The sequence below is a fragment of the Marmota marmota genome, unplaced genomic scaffold (assembly GCF_001458135.2).
Source record: "Marmota marmota marmota unplaced genomic scaffold, marMar, whole genome shotgun sequence".
NCBI lineage: Eukaryota > Metazoa > Chordata > Mammalia > Rodentia > Sciuridae > Marmota > Marmota marmota.
Genome location: NW_026000082.1, coordinates 4,753,913 through 4,772,835, shown reverse-complemented (window position 1 = coordinate 4,772,835; position 18,923 = coordinate 4,753,913). Strand labels below are relative to the sequence as shown.

Here is an 18,923-nt window from a genome sequence, read left to right as displayed (position 1 = left end):
TCCAAATGAATTTCATGACTTGTTTTCTATTTCTATAAAGAATATCATCAGAACCTTAATAGGAATTGCATTAAATCTGCATAGTGCTTGTTAGTGTGGCCATTTTTGACAGTATTCTGCCTATACAAGATCTTTCCATCTTCTATGGTCTTCTTCAATTTTTTTCTTTAGAGGTCTGTAGTTTTCACTGTAGAGGTCTTTCACCTCTTTTGTTATATTGTTTCCAAATATTCTCTTTTTTTAAGGCTATTGTGAATGGAATAGTTTTCCTACTTTCTCTTTCAGTTGATTCATTACTAGTGTATAGGAATGCAATTGATTTATGGGTAGTTTACCTCTTTTTACTTTGCTAAGTTCATTTATGAATTCTAAAAGTTTTCTAGTGGAGTTTTTTTTTGGGGGGGGTCTTCTAAATATAGAATCATGTCATTGGCAAATAGGGATAGTTTGAGTTCTTCCTTTCCTATTTGTATCCCTTTAATTTCTTTCTTCTAATTGCTCTGACTAGAATTTCAAGGACTATGTTAACTAAAAGTGGTGAAAGAGGTCAACCCTGTCTTGTTCCATTTTTTAGAGGGAAGGCCTTCAGTTTTTCTTCATTTAGAATGATGTAGCTCAGGTATGGTTCTACTATCCATAGTTGTTCTAGTGTTTGAATGTGAAGGGGTTCTATATTTTGTCAAGTGCTTTTTCTGCATCTATTGAGATAATCATGTGATTCTTGTTTTTAAGTTTATTGATATGATGAATTACATTTATTGATTTCCATGTTGAACCAACCTTGCATTCCTGGGAGGAACCCCCCCTTGATCATGGTACACTAGCTTTTTAATGTATTTTTGTAGGTGTTTTGCCAGTATTTTATTAAGAATTTTTACATCTATGTTCATCAGGGATATTGGTCTGAAATTTTCTTTCCTTGATGTGTCTTTGTCTCTGATTTAATTTTTGTAAATATGTCTTCTTATATTGTTTAATGTAGGCACAACTAGATTTGCCATAGGAATCAGAGTTCATTCAGCATGGCTGGTCTGGCTAAATGAGTTGTGGCTTTTGTTTCGGTCTTTGTTGTTGGTACAGTTTTGCTCTTGTGGATTACTCAGATTTGTGGACAAGATGTGCCCATGCTGTTCTTGGGTCTGTAATATCTAATCTGCTTGGACTCCAGGTATCAACCTGTGGACATTCGCTGAGCCATGTCACCTCCTGTAACTTGGGTGTGAAGCCTTTTGTTGAATGCTTCTCTTATCACCATGAGGCAGCCAAAAAGAAAATTCTTTAAAGCATCATGAGGTTCATAATATATAGTTCTGCCTTTTGAGACCATAAATCCCATTGTCCTTGGAAGGATAAGCACCACTTAAAAATGAGGGATGGGACATAGTTTTTATTTCCTAACCTCATGTACCTCGTCAAAACCTATAAGTTAGACTCACAAGAAGATAGATTGGCCTGTCATTTTAAAGAGAGAAAAGCAGGGAGATAGAAGGTACTTTAACAAATAAATCCACTGTTCCCACAATGAAGATCTTTATTTTTTTCTTTTTCTATTCCCCCTTAAATTTCAGTATGGAACATGCAACCTAATTGACTCTCTGGGTCACATTTTTCAGTCAGGTCTTGGGTTTGCATCCAGCCAGCAAGAAGTTCACAAACAAAAATGAAAGCTTTTGAAAGGGACTTGTACAAAGTGTTGAGGCCCAGCATCAAAAGTACTCTGCACATGAGCTTATGTGATACATGCTCCCTGCAGCTCTGTAGCAGGGAAAAGTACATTCTGAATTTCACCCCACCCTCCCGGTTAGGGTTTCCATGTCCTCTTTGTTGTGTGGCCAGCAGATATCTGGGGCATCTTTAGAGGAATTAAGTCTCTGGGACCTAGTCTTGATACCACATCAGTCGTCTCTTCTATAAATAGTTTCTCTCGGGCCAAGACAGATGGCTCCTGAGATCACAGGGGAGATCGCACTCACTGTCCCATTGTGTCTGCAGCTGGGTGTCCAGGCCAGCCTTTTAAGTACCAAGATAATGATGAGGGTGAGCATTTCAGGGTCATTTACAAGCACACCTGGACCCAGTCCTCAGTGACAGCCTTCCGCCTCAGATGCTTTCATCTAAGATGCCACTCCCAGGTCTGCCTCTGGGGAGCATGGCTCTTCTGCGATAGTGCAATAGGTTGCATATGTTTGTTCAAAGTCTGTCCTTTGCTTAGTGCTGAGGATGCAAAATTGAGTGAGATAACTGTTCTCAAAGAGTGCACACATTCATTCCTGTTTAATTCTACTGCCTTTAATGTTTATGCTCTCTCTCTCTCTTTTCCCCCCCTCCCTTATGTGATGCTGAAGATTGAACCCAGGGGCACTTTACCACTGAGCTACATTCCTAGCCCTTTTCATTTCAGGGTCTTGCTAAGGTGCTGAGGTTGGCCTCGAACTTGTGATCTTCCTGTCTCAGCCCTGAGTAACTGGTATTACAGGTGTGCAACACTGTGCCCCATTGTTTATGATCTAATATTGGAAATCAACCAGTGAAAAATCATAATAGGGACTATTAAAGTCTCTGGAAAGCATTAAAAAAAGTAGTAAGAACTTTCCAGATTTAATCAATATAGGCTATTATGTTTTATGTAAACTCAAAAGCCAGAATAAGGCATGCTATAGAGCAGAGGTAATATATTAATTCATATTTTTTGTTTCCTTCCATCCATCATCTGTGCAGCAGTCCATCCTTTCATTCTGTCTTTCCTCACCCTTACCATTTCACTCTCCCCTTGGCCTTGTTTGGGTATTAATTTACATGAAATCCTACATCTCAGAGGACTCAATCTGCCAATGAAAGACCAAGAGCTCTTATCTCTTCTGACATTTGTGCCATATTCTTAAGCCTCTCCCCAGTCCCCCCTGTGTCGCCTTCTCAGAAAGATTTCCTGATGAGGATTTATTACCAGTGTCCTCAGAAGAATTAAGATATAGCCCCTTTGATTCATTGAGGCTATTATGTTATGGACCTTGGGAATTCTAGAGAAGAAAAAGAAAAATGTAGGAAGTAAATCTTTTATCTTGGAATACCCACAGACTTGAACTGTTCTTAGGATTGAACAAAGGAAGTGGAGAAAGAATGAAGATAATATCTCAAGGACCCTCTCCCTATGTATTTTCCTCTTTCTGCTGAGCATTGCCAGATGTCCTAGGCTTTGGGCAGTGTGTTCTGTGAAATGCAGAGGGCAGCACTGCAGAGCATTGGTTCAATTTTTTGGCATCAGAAATCTCAGATTGTTAACTGTGTAGCTCTGGACAGGCAACGTCTTTTTCAATTTAAATCTGCTGTGTTTACCACTTAAGGTTGTTATGTGGATTGATTAAGATAATTAATATAATGGACTTTGCATAGTATGCATCATAGTAAGCCCAGCTGTTGCTGATCACCAGTGAGCATTGCATTAAAGCAGATCCTCGCTCTCCTCATCTGAGCTTCTCAGTGTGTTATCTGCACACTGCAACTTGACTATTCCTAGACAGTTAGGTATTTGTTTTTCCGCATCATGCTCTTTTTTTGAGAGATAGAGGTACTAGGGAGTGAACCCAGGGTGTTCTTACAATGAGCTACATCTCCAGTCCTTTTATATTTTATTCTGAGAAGGTTGCTGTGGCTGGCTTTGAACTTGCGATCCTCCTGCCTCAGCCTCCTGACCAGCTGAGATAGTGCACCACTGTGTCCGGCAGCATCAAACTTTTTGACATCTGATTTGAGTTCTGTTCTGGATATGTAATTGACATGTATGTGTCCTCTCAGGTAATCCTCAATCCACCCTAGAGGACAAGTAGTAGTGTTTTCCCCACTTACAAACGAGGAAACAGATGCAGGATAAATTGGACTCCAGAGACGTCTACCAGCTGTTGGCCTGTTGGGGTTCAGACAGTCCACTTGATGTGAAAGCCACCCTACTTGTCCCTTTTCCCAGGGGTACCACCATGTGTCCCCTGTCCTCTGTGACAGGGAAAGACCCATCCTGCCCACCAAGCCTGTGTATCTGCAGTACCCCGAGCAATGCCTTGCACACTTAGAAACACAGCTGCTCTGGCCTCATTGCGCCTCTTAATTCCAGTCTGCTGGCCACCTTGTCCTCCAGCCAGTCCTGCTCCCACATGCTGCCAGGCTTTAGCCTGCTTGAGCTCAGTCAGGGGTTGCTGTCACTGTTGCTGGAGTGTCCTGTCCATTTCTAAAAAAAAAACAGCATTGAAGCCACGTCCTTTGAAGAAGAATTGACTAGATTGAAAAAGGGAAGACCAGAAAGTGAAAGTTTATAAATCCCTATTTTCTATACTTGTGTTACCTTGAAATCTCTTTGCAAGAGGAAAAATGAGACAAGGGCCTTGTCTTCATGTTTTTGTACTATTCCGTGGTGAATGAAGTCCATGGATTCCCAGGTTCAATTGTAAAACTTAGATATTCTCAAGTTTAAAAAGGCCTAGGAATGTCAAATTTAGAATCTGATCATTTATCTCGAAATTTCAGGTCTGCATTGTTTTCACCACTGGATTTAATGCCAGTTTGTTCATTTTGGTGCTGGGAATTGAACCCAAGGTTTCATGCATGCTGAGCTTGTGCTCCACCACTAAACTGCACCCCTGCCCTGGGGCCCGTTTAATTTGTTCTTATTACACGGAAGTTCTACAGAGCAATACCAATGTATTTCATCCTTGTGAAACAAAAGTTCTAGGGACAGATACATTAGTAAGTCCCCTCGAGGTAGAAGGACTCTCCCATTTGGATGTCACATGACAGAGTTCATCTGTCTAGAAATTGAGGTGAAGAATGCCTGTCCTTCCACTGCAACCATGTTCTGAAGTGACCTCACTTAACCCCTCATCACATTGCATGCTATCGTGTCCTTATTACTGCTTTTGACAATTTAAAAGTGGACTGCGGCAATTTAAACCACTACATATTTTTAAAGTAAGCAGAGTGGAAAGCTATTATACATTTGATTAAGTGTTTTATTTTGCTATTCCCCTTCATGTGAACTTTGTACAGTCTACTTCATGAGGAGTGTGGTTTGCTTTGGCATGTAATCCCCAAAGCCAAGCTCCTTTTATCGTTATTGCTTAAGTCATATATTTTTATAGAAAACATCTTATTACCTTAGTTTTACTTTCAAATCAAAGCAGAGTTTGCAAAGTCTATGAATCACACTGAAAGAATGTTAACGAATAGTACCTCTGAATTTCCAGATTTGGACATTTCTGGTCCTAAAGAATATGACTGTAAGCAAAAATAGTATGCAAGCTGAGTAAAATTTAAATAAATAAGGACCAGATGGAACTATAGGGACTTATAAAATACAATGCAAATATTATCCCATTTCCTTAAATAAATCTATATTTCAGTATGAAAAATTATATTCATATTGATGAATATCAACTTTTTGTTAAATCACACTTGGCCAGAGAACTCCACCTTAAGTAAATATGAAAGGGTTTCATTTTTTGAGCTTGGGAAAGTTATTCACAATCTTGAAGTGCAAAACATTTTATGTATTCACAGCAATTCTTATATTAGCTCTTTAATTGCTATGATTTTCATTTTAAATTTTAGTTACCTGTAAATGTATGCAAGAGTTTGCAATCCCTGAGTTTACATTTTAGAATTGCTTACATAGTCAATTGCATTAAAACACATGCACCTGCACACATGTGTATGTTATTTCTTCCAGGGTAACTGAGTATTTAATTCTTTTATGTCAAAAGAGCTACTCTACCTATTGCTGGCTTACTGCTTTCTTGTTATCTATAGCTTCTTGCCTAAGAATGTTACATTATTCCAAACTAATAGGGAATATTTTGATCCATTTTCTTCCTCTTCTGTAGTGCATATTAGAATACAGACTCTATTTGTTCCTTTTATGTCAGTTTTGTATAGGTTAACTGAAGCCTATGTTCCAAGGTTCTCAAAATCTGTGTAAGTGAACTCAAATTATTAGCAGAAAAGAGTATCCTGACTTTTTTTTTTTTTAATCAGGGTTTGAACCCGGGGCACTTAACCGCTGACCTATATCCCCAGCCCTAAATACACACTCACACACACACACATACACACACACGTTGTTATATATATTATATAATATTATATATTACAATATATAATATATTATATATATGCTATATATAATATGTTTTATATATTTTTAATACATATTTCCCATCTCATGAATCAATAAGATGCTATCAAATACTCTGCATTCATAAATATATATATTATATTATAATATAAAAATATTATATACTATAATATAAAATTATATATATATATAAGTTGTAGATGGACCCAATACCTTTATTTTATTTGTTCATATGTGGTGCTAAGGATTGAACCCAGGGCCTCACACATGCAAGGCAAGCACTCTACTGCTCAGCCACAACCCCAGTCCCCCCAGCCCTTTTTATTTTTGAGACAGGGTCTTGCTAAGTTGCTTAGGATCTCACTTAATTACTGAGGCTGGCCTCAAACTTGCCATCCTCCTGCCTTAGCCTCCAAGTCGCTAGGATTATAGGCATGCATTGAGTATCCTGATTATTAACACTTTCATGTGTGATCTAGATAAGTTCCTTTCCCTCTTTCTGGCTTCCTTTGTATAATTTCTCAGGTTTTTGTGACTAGAAACAATATCTGTTCAACCTATGAGGTTAGCAAGTAAAAATGACAACAATTTGACAAATACCACATTTCTTCTGAAGTAATAGTCTTTTATCGTGATCATGGAAAGCAGTACATTAAATAAACACTTGACTGTGAGATTCGTCTTGTTATCTTAGTGTAAGGAAAGCATGGCGCTTCCTCAGGTCCTGTGTGCTTTTAAAATTAAGTAGCCTCTTAATCTTTCACATCTCATGAATCAATAAGATGCTGTCAAATACTCTGTATCCACAAAGGGAAAAACCCTTGTTTTATGAGTAGGGAAGATCAGCAACTTGCTACTCCTCTTGAATCATTTCTGAACTTCACCTTTGTACCCAGCTTTCTTTTCCTTCCTTATTTGCAGTGCTGGAGATCAAACCCAGGGCCTCGAACATTCTAGGCAATGTTCTACCACTGAGCTGTACCACTGAGCTCTGCCTCCGGCTCCTGAATCTTACTTTTGTAATTGGTTCAAAGAATGGAGAGCCATTGGGAGGCTGAGGCAATAGGCTCACAAGTACAAGGCCAGCCTTGGCAACTTAGCAAAACCCTGTCTCAACATAAAAATTAGAAAAGATCTGGGAATGTAGCTCAGTGGCAAAGTTCCTGGGTTGGATCCCCAGTACCACCCACAAAAAAATTTTTTTCATTAAATTCATGTAGGTATCATTGTAACAACACAAACACAACATGTTTTTAAATTTCCCATCCCTGCCCTATGGTGGCAAGTACAATGAAGAACTGCCTTTGTCAAGGGGACCTGTCATCTCTATCACAGATAGTATGTGTCTCCTTTCTACCTTAACCAGCTTTCACCTGAGGCTTCCCAGTTTCTTGTAGTGAAGGATCACCAGGAAAAAGCAGTGGTGGGCAGGACAGGCAGTTCTCAGTATTTGTTCTATCAAGTCCAGGCAAACACTCAGTTATGGAAGACCAAACCACGGCTTCTAGGGAAGCACAGAGAGATGTTCCTCCAAGCCTCTGATCACAGCATTTTCAACAGTCAATCAATAACACAACCTTGTTTTTTGTGTACTTCTATTTAAAGATATCTTATTTACTGTGTGCTGCTGACTCATTTGTGTTGAGCCAGCAACACTAACTGGTGCCTGGACAAAGCCTAGCCCACACACAGGCTTTCTCTTTAAGGAACATCACAGCCTCTCTCACTTAGGAGCACTAAATGGCATTTCAGCCCTATGCCTGGGGAGCTTTTTTTCTTTTTTACTTTTTAATTTTTTTTTCTAGTACTAGGGATTAAGCCCAGGGCCTCACACATGCCAGGCTAGTGTTCACCACTCAACTATACCCCCAGCCTTTTCTCTTCTTTTGAGACAGGGTCTCACTAAATTGCCTAGGCTGTCTTCAAACTTTCCATCTTCTTCCTCAACCCACCAGGACTGCAGGTGTGCACCAGCATGCCTCACAGGAGGGACTGCTTTAAACAGCCAAATCACAACTAAAACCCACAAAAATGCAAGAAAAAGCACTAAGTAGACCACAAAATGGGTACTTGTTTATAAGATAAGAACTAGGGGATCAAGGAATTAGAAAACTCAATATTTTCAACACTGCATGTGTCTGTAAATGACAGTGAAAGTACTAAGCACTGATTTAGGGGTTACAAATGCATTTTAGCAAATAGGAAAATTAATAAATATGGACTTGATGAACAATAAAGATTATACTTGATAAAAAAGAAATCAAAATGTCTGGGAGCAGGATTCCTATAGACTAACTTAGAGCTGGTTGGCATTCAAAGGATCCTTTGAGCTTAGTTCTGACTTGAGAAAGGATAAGCTAAAATATTCCTATAACACAGTCTTTCTTAAAAAGGAGAAATCAGTTATATTTTGGAATATTCATGATAACAGTAAAATTAGAAATGAAAATATGGACCAAAATTGTTGTTATTCCTTAAAATCATCAATTTTGACCACTCAAGTATATATATATATATATTCTCCTCCCTTTATTTGCTAGATATGCCCCTTAAAACCTAGATATCTTCATCATCTTGGGGGCCCTTGTTAGCAATTGTTTGGCACTTACTATGGTTCACACTTTACACGTGACATTTCAAATGTATAAAACCTTATTTTATACCCAAACTCTGAAACGTAGGATTTATTAGTTCTTTTTACAGAGGCAGAAATACTAGCTCAGAGATTTTTAATAACTCAATGAGAGCATTGATCATAATGTTCTAATGAACTAGACACAATGCCAGCTACTCATGAGGCTGACTCAGGAGGATTGCAAGTTGGAGGTCAGCCTCAGCAACATAGCAAGACCCTGGTCTCAAAATGAAAAAGGGCTGGGGATATAGATGAGTGCTTGCTCAGCATGTGTGAGGCCTTAGGTTCAATCACTGCACCACAAACAAAAAAATAAATAAAGTTGTGATAAGTAGCAGATTTCAAATCTGAATGCAGGTTTCCCTGGCCAAACCAGGGCTCATCCCATCTGGCATTGTGGCTTTTCACTATTTACAGAGTGGAAAATTCCCCCTGGCAACTTGACAGAGGCTGTGAAAGGTTAAAATTGACCTTAATTTTTATGCAATTTCTTCCAACATTCCGTGAGTCTGACCTAGTCCATTGACTTGCACTGACCAATAGTGTGAAACGGCATTGAGTGACTTCTAATCCTTGGCTCCAGTAGGCCTGTGGCTGTAGCCCTGGCCCTCCTAAAGCTCCACCATTCTGTGAACAGGCTTAGACTGCACCCCTTGAGGGTGGGATGCCTCATGGAGGGACCACACGGAGGGAGAGAGGCCAGCCTCAGCAACTTAGCAAGACCACTTTGCACACTGCTTAGCCTCGTACAGGCCTAGAATTTTAGAGCTGGAATGATGTTCAATGTCATATAGGTCTGCTCAGCACTTTGCTGATAATTTTAGGTGTCATGAACAACATGAGCCAGTTGGTTACCTCCAGAACTGTCAGAAAATTTAACTCCTCTGACCCCCATTTCTCCACACACTACTGTATGAATTATATCCTAATTGAAACTTGAGTTTGGGGGTCTTATTTTTCTTCTGCGGTGCTGGGATTGCACCCAAGGCCTTGTGCATGTACTAAGCATTCTACTTCTGAGCTACGTAGCTACATCTTCAGCCCTTTCCTTAAAAAAAAAAAAAAAAAGATACAGGATCACACTAAGTTGCCCAGACTGCCCTCAAATTTGCAATCCTCCCACTTCTACCTCCCAAGTAGCTGGGATTACAGGGATATACCATCATGCCCAGAGAAAGTACTTTTAGTACTTAAAGAATTTAGTAACAAGGTTGAGGGTGTAGCTTAATGATATAGTACTTGCCTAGCATGCCTGAGTTTTATATCCACCATTAAAAAAAAAAAATCCCTAAAAATTTAGTCACAAAGGATTTGGGATGGATAAGAATCATGTTACGAGAATCATGTTCTTTTCATTTATATAAATACAGTTTACTCTTACAACATTGCTCAAAATGAGGTATACCTTAAATGTTAGCCCAACATTTTTTTAAACTCTGTAACTGCAGTAGACATCACAAATCGGATACTTAATCCATAACCATGTGCTTTTCAATATAGATTTGAGCATCGCTTTGATCTGGGTTTCACTCTCCTTTCTGTGTTATTGTCCCTTATTGGTGTGGCCTTCCAGCTGAAAAGGCATCCAAAGTTTAGAGGGCACATCTGTCTCATCTCTCTGACCTTCCAGTGACAGCTACAGAGAACTCCATTAATAGGTGCTTGAAAGTAGCATCCCTCCACTAAAGCACAAATCTGAACTGTGGTTTCTTTCCAGAAGAAAAGAAAAATGCCCATTTTACCATACAACATCTTTAATATTCTTTTGGTCTTTGAAGGTCTTTTTTATTAGGAGGGGTTTTTCCCTAAAAGCAAGGTAATAAGACAGAACATTTTTTTGGGATCATCGATAAGTAGGTTTTCCATCTTAAACGTGAAATTTAATGCGAAACTTTTCTGTAGTTAAAAAAATAATGTCCCTTGGGATTTTTTTTTTTTTATGAGAGTGTGGATGGGGGCTTTTATGAGTGTGGCAAAGATTGGGCTTAATCCCAGAGCGATCCAAATTAAGTCAACGTGCCTAGAAGCAGTAAAATTAAGCCATGTGTACATAGTCTTCTGTAATTATCTACCATATAATTCTTGGTCAAAGTTTTCTCTTACATTGCTTGATAAAGCAATCTACTGAATATCTAAAATTGTGAAAAGCATAAACTCATTCTAAAATAGTTCAGTGACTAAAGGGTCTTTATGGATATCTTCAACCCACAGTTGAATTTTTAGTTAATTTTTCTAATACATGGGTTCTTTAAGTGTTATGGGCCTTTTGCCGAATGATTGGTGTGGTGATGAGTTACTTTATCTACTTGTTGGCAGCTTGAACAATAAAGAAAATGTTGATTGATGGGCTGAAATGCCTGATGACTCTGCCTCTGTCTAAGCATACACTACTACATGCTAAGAAATTCTTTTCCTGCAGTTCAGAGTTTAAATCCCCTTGGAAGAGTTTGGGATTTCTGTGGGGCTCAATGATAATTAAGTCTCTTGTACTTGGCTCCTTTAAATTGCTCTATGAGTGAAAGTAAATTCTCTGGGAGTTCAGAAGGATTTAACATCCATTTGTGATGAGCATTTTGGTTGTGTATCACTAATCTTTTACCATCAGAAGATTGCTTGGGTTGGGACAAATGATGGCATACAAACCCCTCCTACCTCCCCCTTTATTTTTTATTTTTATTTTTTCGGGGGGACAGATACCCGGGATTGAACTCAGGGGCTCTCGACCCTTGAGCCCCATCCCCAGCCCTATTTTGTTTTTTTTTTTAGAGACAGAGTCTCACTGAGTTGCTTAGTACCTCACTTTTACGGAGGCTGGCTTTGAACTCTAGATCCTCCTGAGCCGCTGGGATTACAGGCAAGCACCACCACACCCAGCATCCTTTCTTCCCCTTTCTGAGTCATTTTGATCCCTATTTCTGTCTCCAACCCATTCTTCATAATCACTTAGTGAAAATTTATTTAGTGCCTATGCTTGGCTTAGCACCAGGATATAGGGATGAGTCAGAAGCAGCCCTGGTCCTGAAGGGTTTCCTTGAGGTGGGTGGTATAAGAGGACACAGATCCATAAACAGGCCATTGTACTGTTAGGGATAAGTTCAATACTGGGCAAGGCATTGGTGACCCACAAAAAGGATGGATCAATTTGGCCAAGGCAGGGAGTCAGAGAAGATTTCATAGAAGAGGTAGCGCTTGGTTGACTCAGATAGAATTCCATGAAACAGAGGAGGGAGCAGATAAAAGAGGACATGACCTTCAAGCACTTGGGGCCCTCAGACTTTCCAAATATAGAGGGTGTAGAATATCTCTGTCAAAGTGTCTGAGCAGCTTGATGGTGTGTGTTTCTAGACCAGAAGGTTAAGTGGGGGAGGAGCAGGACTGAAGAGAAGCTTTTCCATGCATGAGTTTTAGTTTACTTCCCTGTGCCTGCGTTACCTTCATTTTAAAATAAATAAATACTTATTCTTTTAGGAGTAGAAACATTAAGACACTAATCTCTTAAACAATGTGATGAATTTGTTAGCCAACCACTGCTTCCTGGGTATCTATTTTTAAGTCGTCTCTAACTGTGAAATAAAGGAGTGTTCCTCAGTTAAAGGGGTTTCAGAAATACGTTTGTAAGCAGAAGACTCTTCCCACATCTCTGAAATCTGACCTGACCCTAAGAGACTCTAACTCCAAGATCAAGTTCTTCTCTGACTGGAGTTATTAAGTCAAAAAACAAGTTAAGGTGTCCAGGGGAGGCTGTCCATCTTGTGTCAATCAGTGGGCAAACAGGTTGTCTTACTTAAAGTCCTGTCATCCCAATGACTATTACAACTACCAGGCGGAAGTTAGGTCTGGGCCCTGCCTCTCTTGGTTTTCTAGAAACAAACCTCAGGTCTGTGCCACTAAGAAACAGAAATTAATCTACTTTCTTGGGCTGAATATCTCTTTATTTTGAACATAAGTTTGTCACTTATATCTATGCTAAAGTTGGTTTATATCTTCTCCCATAGGGAACAAAAAAAACACACCATCTGATGAATGATATAAGTGCATAGAAACAGAACTCAAAGATGAAGAGACTGTTTTGAGGTGGGGAGGGGGCCTACCAGTCGTGCCCATGCACTGCAGGCCATGGCTCATGTGCCAGCGTAGCTCGGGAGACCCATCGATCTTCACCACCTCATTAGGCCAAGGGCTTCGATTTCCACTTCCGTGCATTGTTCCTTTGCTTGCTCTATAAAATGATCAACTCATGGCCTCAAGGTCTTTGCTGTAGAGTTGAGGTGACACTATTTCAACAGAATTGATGCCATATGGAAAATCTCGAGTTAGCTTTTGTACAAGTACACAATAAACTATTCAAACCAGATGTGACACTTGCTGTCCTGGTGAGAGCCCAGGTTTTGGTGTGAAACCATTGTGAGTTGGAATGTAACTTCTTCCTGCTCAGAAGCTACAAAGACTTGTTGAAGTCTGGATCTTTATGAGCCTCTATTTGCTCACCTGAGAATGGGACTAATCATGCTGAACTTGCTTGGTTGTTACGAGTTGTAAGTGTATAGCATCCTTGGCACATATACATTAAATAAATAAGTACTAATAAAATTAGTACCATGTACTGGCATTGTACACAAACCCTTATCTATAGACACTATTTTTAAAACCATTAAAAACAAAAACAAAAATGGTATCCCAGAGAGGTTACCAGTCTTCCCAAGGCCCGTGGCCAGGAGTAGCAGGGCAGGATTTGGACAGAGGAAGTCTGACGCCGGGGAGTTGGCTCATCATCACTATCTCTAGGGCCTCTGCCCAGAACAAGCCAGCAGCCACCCATGGGGTGATTCACAGTTAAAGACAGATTCTGGAATAAAGAATTTTAGAGACCTTGGGACTGGTAGACGGACAGTTACTACAGTATTTTGGGTAGAGCAGTGTTATATGCATGGAGCAGAGATAGGAAGCATGCAGGGGGAAAACCCAGAGCCACAGTTTTGCTCAGAGAGCTTAGGAGCATTCCAGTTTAGGAGGTTGGGCTGGGGATTTAGCTCAGTTGGTAGAGTGCTTGCCTCGCATGCACAAGACCCTGGGTTCGATCCCCAGCACCAGAAAAAAAAGGGGAGGGGGGAATTTAGGAGGATATCCAGTGGAGATAAGTATGTGCATGATCAACTCCACATTTTTTATTTAAATTAATGTCAGTCTTTCATTGATGACCCATTAGTTCATCTGATCAGATTTTTTTCAGAGCCAGAGAGAAGTAAAATTTTAATATTGCTTTATTAAATTGATGCCTAAAATATCTCAACTTAGTATCCTTTTTTCTAAGCTGACCTACCCTGTTAAGTACATAAGTTTTAAAAAATAATCAAATCCATGTTTCTTTTCAACTCATCAGCTTACATTTCTAATTAGCTCTTGGTCCCCCCCACCCCTCACCTCTGCCATCCCCGCTCAATGCAACTATCCACAGTGATGGCTTCATAGAACACTTTTGGCACACAAGGGCACAGAGTAAGAAAGGAAGCCTTTTCAATCAACAGGTCACAGTGTCTCGTGTTTTATTGTATTTTTACTGATTCAGACAAATTATAGCAGTAGTCAAGCAAAAGGAAAGAAATGAATGGGGAGTTTTTCATGGAGCAAGATTTATGGACTGAAAAGGGATTCTTAGCAATGAACTCAGCATGTATTTGAGACTATTAACAGTGTCTTTCCTTTATGTATGGTAGTTCATGAGCACCAGAAAGTATGGAAGGGTTTTAGATTTGGGCCACTTTTATGGAATAAAGACTCCATGGGATCTCTTTCTTCCTTTTGAGTATGAATGAACAGAAATTTCCCATTTGACTTTTATAATGTTACAATATCAAAGGGTTTTATACTGAAAAGCAAGCTCTGAAAAACCCACTTGTGGTCTGGGTTCATTGTGTGATTCTTCCAGCCCAGGAAAGATGGGGCATTTGGGCACAAACCTTGCAGGCCTGCCTTGCAACACAGGTGCTCCTAGGAGCCTTCTTTAACTTCTTCCTGCCCTGCCTCAAACTAGACCCCGGGTGGGATCTTGGTAGAGTTGGGATCATCTCAAACCACTGACCCAGCAAGATCCTGAGTCTCCATGGAGAAGGTGCAAAGAAACAAACTCTTGGTAGTTAAATGCTCCCTAGATCTGCAAAATTCATGACAGAATTAAAACAAAGAATAATCTAAAACAATCTGTTGCTGGTACAGAATCTGAAAGATATATTACCTGGATCAGGGTAACTTTCCTGGCTCTTGAGAGCTGACTACCTCTCTAATTGTTATAATGCAAAATGTCTTCTAAATTGTGTAGTGGTAAGTGAAAGTATTGTAAAGATATTTGGAATCCAGATGAGTTATTTGGTTATAAACTTTTTATTTTATTTTGTTGCTTCTCTACTCCAGAATGTGTATAAGAACCATTTGTGTATGTGTTTGTTTTTAAGAATATAGTTTAGTGTGTTTTTGTTTTTTCTGTCTTGTGTGTTATATTTTTGCAAGAAATATTTTAATTTTTTTTCTTCATTTCATGTGAGCTTAAATGCAAACACTCCATACTTCTCAGCTAATGTAAAATCCAGCCTCAGCCATTTGGCAGGCTCATTAGCTCTCAGGGTTGTTAACAAAGCACCCTAACATTGGTCAGTCCTTTGGGGTCATTACTGTCAGTCCACCCTGGTAACCAACAAGCCCTTACTAAACCAAGCCTATAAGATCTCTGTACATCCAGAAGTCCTATTGCTTGCAGGCCTGTGCTTGGGACACTGCATGCCTGGAGTCTGCCATAAAGGCTTCAACCTTGACTATTGCCTGTGTGCTGCAGGCAGGGAATGGGAAACCCTTGGCAGGGCAGGTCCCAGATCATTATTGTGGGACCCATAGATCTCTGTTTCCATCTCCACACAAAAATTCTTTCCCTCTTCCAGAGCCCTCGAGACACCCAGCATAATCCATTCAACATATTCCTTTCGGTGCCTTTGACTCTCTCAAACCCAGAAAGAGTCCAGGACTTCAGTTGCTTCAGTTTTCAGCACCACAAGATCCCACAGGCAGAGAATTTCAAACCTTGACTACTTGTTAAACAGGAGGGAGAAGAGGGAAAGATAATGTGAACAACTCAATATTTTTAGAATCGTCTCACCTGAATACATAACTCTTCTTTGTGTATATATGTAAATTGTCTGCAGAGGTCCTTAGGAAACTTCCAGTGGTGGTGGCCTCTGGAGAGTGGGACTGGGAGGTCAGGGTGAGAGGCACCCTGTGATGATATTTGTATCCAGATTCATGTCATTTTGATGGTGTTTAAAAAATATAAGGTTATTAATTTGAAGAGTTGCACATTATTTTTAATTCATAACCACGAAATATGTTCTTTAACCAAAGCTTCTACTGTAGATAATTTTGTCCTAATGTTGTGGATAAAGTTCAGAGGAGTGAATTTTCCCAGGATCACATAGTGGCAGGATTCAAACTCACAGCTGTGTTACACTTCAGTCCATGAATGCTCTTTCTTCTCCTCTAGGCTTTATCTTCCAGCAAAGGAGGACATTGGTTCATTCCACTAAGGTCTTTTCTTTCTTTGCCAAGTCACAAGACCTGGCAAACCCCCTTCATCAGGCCACACATTTATGCCAAATCCTTGAATACCAATAAATACCTGAAACTATGTTTCAAAATACACCATAAAATGTAAATAAGAATGACACATAGTTCACCCCAAGTTCCTACATAGCAGCAGTGTTCAAAGTTAACAGTGAAACACAGCAGGAAGTTTAACATGAAATACCAGGCAAAGTCAGTGCTTAAGAACTAAAATAATCTAAAGAAAGCTTAATTATTCGTCCAAATATATGATAACTATGTATCTTATTTATCCTTATGTCAAATATATAGAATGTGGCATTATGAACAAATCATGAGTTGCTGCCTGTGGTTTGGTTGCTTACTTAAGGAAGCATTTATGCTTATTGAAAATTAATTAGAAGGTGAAAGTGAGGCACAGTCCCAGTGACTCAGGAGGCTGAGGCTGGAGGATCACAAGTTTGAGGTCAGCCTGAACAATTTAGCAAGACCCTGTCTCAAAATAAAAAGAAAGAAAATTAATAAGAGTTTGCTTTTTTGCAGGATGCTATAGTCATACATGAAGTCTATGAAGAAGGAGCAGCAGCCAGAGATGGAAGACTTTGGGCTGGTGACCAGATATTAGAGGTATATAATTTTGAGTTTCATTTTATACCAGTAAATATGGTTCCTTGCTGGGTGGGGTGGCACACACCTGTAATTCCAGCAGCTTAAGAGGCTGAAGCAGGAAGATCACAATTTCTAAACCAGCCTCAGCACTTAGGAGGTCCTACGCAACTCAGCAAGACGCTGGCTCAAAATAAAATACAAAAAATTACCGAGGATGTGGCTCAGTGATTAGGCACCCTGGATTCAATCCTGATACCAAAAAAACAAAACGAAACAAAACCCAAAACAACCAATATAGTTCCTTTCCTGACTTTGATCTACAAAGTCAGTTTATCCATATTCTACTAAACTCTACCCTTTCTGATTTCTCACTCATTTAACAAAATATTTATCATGTTCTTTTTTTTTTTAATGTACATTGAACAACTCAGGTTTAGAATCATGACAGATTACCAACCTAATTAAAAGGGAAGTACATCTTATTGTTCTATCATTTTAATATCCATGGGCCTAGATAATATGGCAAACAGATTTTTTTGCTTCTCCATTGTACCTTAACTAAATTCCCTCCTGAAAACACATATAGACACACGTACACATAAGCATATATGCTTGAAATGTTGAAGACTTTAATTGCAGCTTAAATATTATTTTCTTAATCTTAATAAACCTTTATGCCTAACAGAAGCCCAGGCCTTGCCATCAGCATTTTCAAGTTGATGAAAAAGTAGAATCTTCCTTCTCCTGTATATAGTCCTTATTAAAAATTGAAATTCTAGGGCTGGGGATGTATGTAGCAGCAGAACACTTGCCTAGCATATGCCAGGCTGTTGGTTTCATCCCCAGCACCACCAAAAAAAAAAAGAAAAGAAGTGCTGAACTTGACTCTTTCAAATTGCCTTTCGTTTAGCAAAGTTGTTAAAGCCTTAAAACTGCCAGCATAGGCAGTGTCTGCACTGGGGATTGAATAGGAAGCCAATGCCAGGCGTTCTGGTAGGTGGAACTAAAGAGCTTTTCCAATGATGTGAAACCTTAAGGTATCATTTATTTCTTTCATTGGATGGATTTAATGAAATAGTTAGCATTTTATGGTGGGCATGTGCATTTTTGCTTTGCAACTTTAATATAGCACATTACAAATGACATCATAGAGTTTTATTTTCCCCCTTGGTGGTTCATTCCTGCCTCCCAAGATGAAAACAGAGATATAATTAAGGGCAGAAAATGTAGACAAGAAGGGGTTAAAGGAAAGGCCAACCTAACTACAAATTAAACTGAAGCCAAGTTATTGGGTTTCTCTGCAGACTTTGTTGTGCTTCAGAGTTGGATCAAGACATAGCTCCAGTACATTCATTAAGGCACAAGTGTGTGGGGTTACAAAAATAAGCAAGGCCTCTTTGGGAATTGGCCTGACAACTTTAGCATAAAATACAGTTTTGTTTTGTTTCGTTTTTTGGTTTTGGTACTGGGGATCGAACCCAGGGGCACTTTACCACTGAGCCACATCCCCAGTCCTTTTCACTTTTGTTTGTTTGTTTGTTTTAGTACTAGGGACTGAACCCAGGGGCACTTAACCACTGAGCCACATCCCCAGCCCTTTCTTGTATTTTATTTAGAGACAGGGTCTCACTGAGTTTCTTAGGGCCTCACTAAGTTGCTGAGGCTGACTTTGAACTCGTGACCCTCTTGCCTCAGGCTCCTAAATTGCTGGGATTACAGGCATGTGCCATCACACCCAGCTACAACACAATATTTTTGTGAACAGAGGTTGTGGGGTTTTGGGAGTTTTATTTTTTCCTCCCTAGATTTTCTGATCATTTGGTATTTTTATAATTGGCTTTTGAGAATGAGGAGGTTAACTGTTTAAAAATAAGCAGATGTAAATATGCCTTTATATTTATATGGATTGTAAGTTCATCAATGTCCTATAATGTTCACTTGAAACAAAGTCTGATATGCTCATTTTCTTTGAGTATG

At 39.4% G+C, this 18,923-nt stretch overlaps 1 protein-coding gene across 7 annotated transcripts in view; it reads left to right on the top strand.

Annotated features, from left to right (window-relative positions):
- The window catches only part of Patj (PATJ crumbs cell polarity complex component), a 342,906-nt gene that overhangs the window by 283,653 nt on the left and 40,330 nt on the right, over nucleotides 1-18,923 (top strand). For all 7 annotated transcript variants that reach the window (XM_048815262.1, XM_048815263.1, XM_048815259.1 and 4 more), the window contains one exon: nucleotides 16,881-16,964. In XM_048815262.1, coding sequence (XP_048671219.1) covers nucleotides 16,881-16,964 — 84 coding nt within the window. The remainder of the gene's footprint in view (nucleotides 1-16,880; nucleotides 16,965-18,923) is intronic.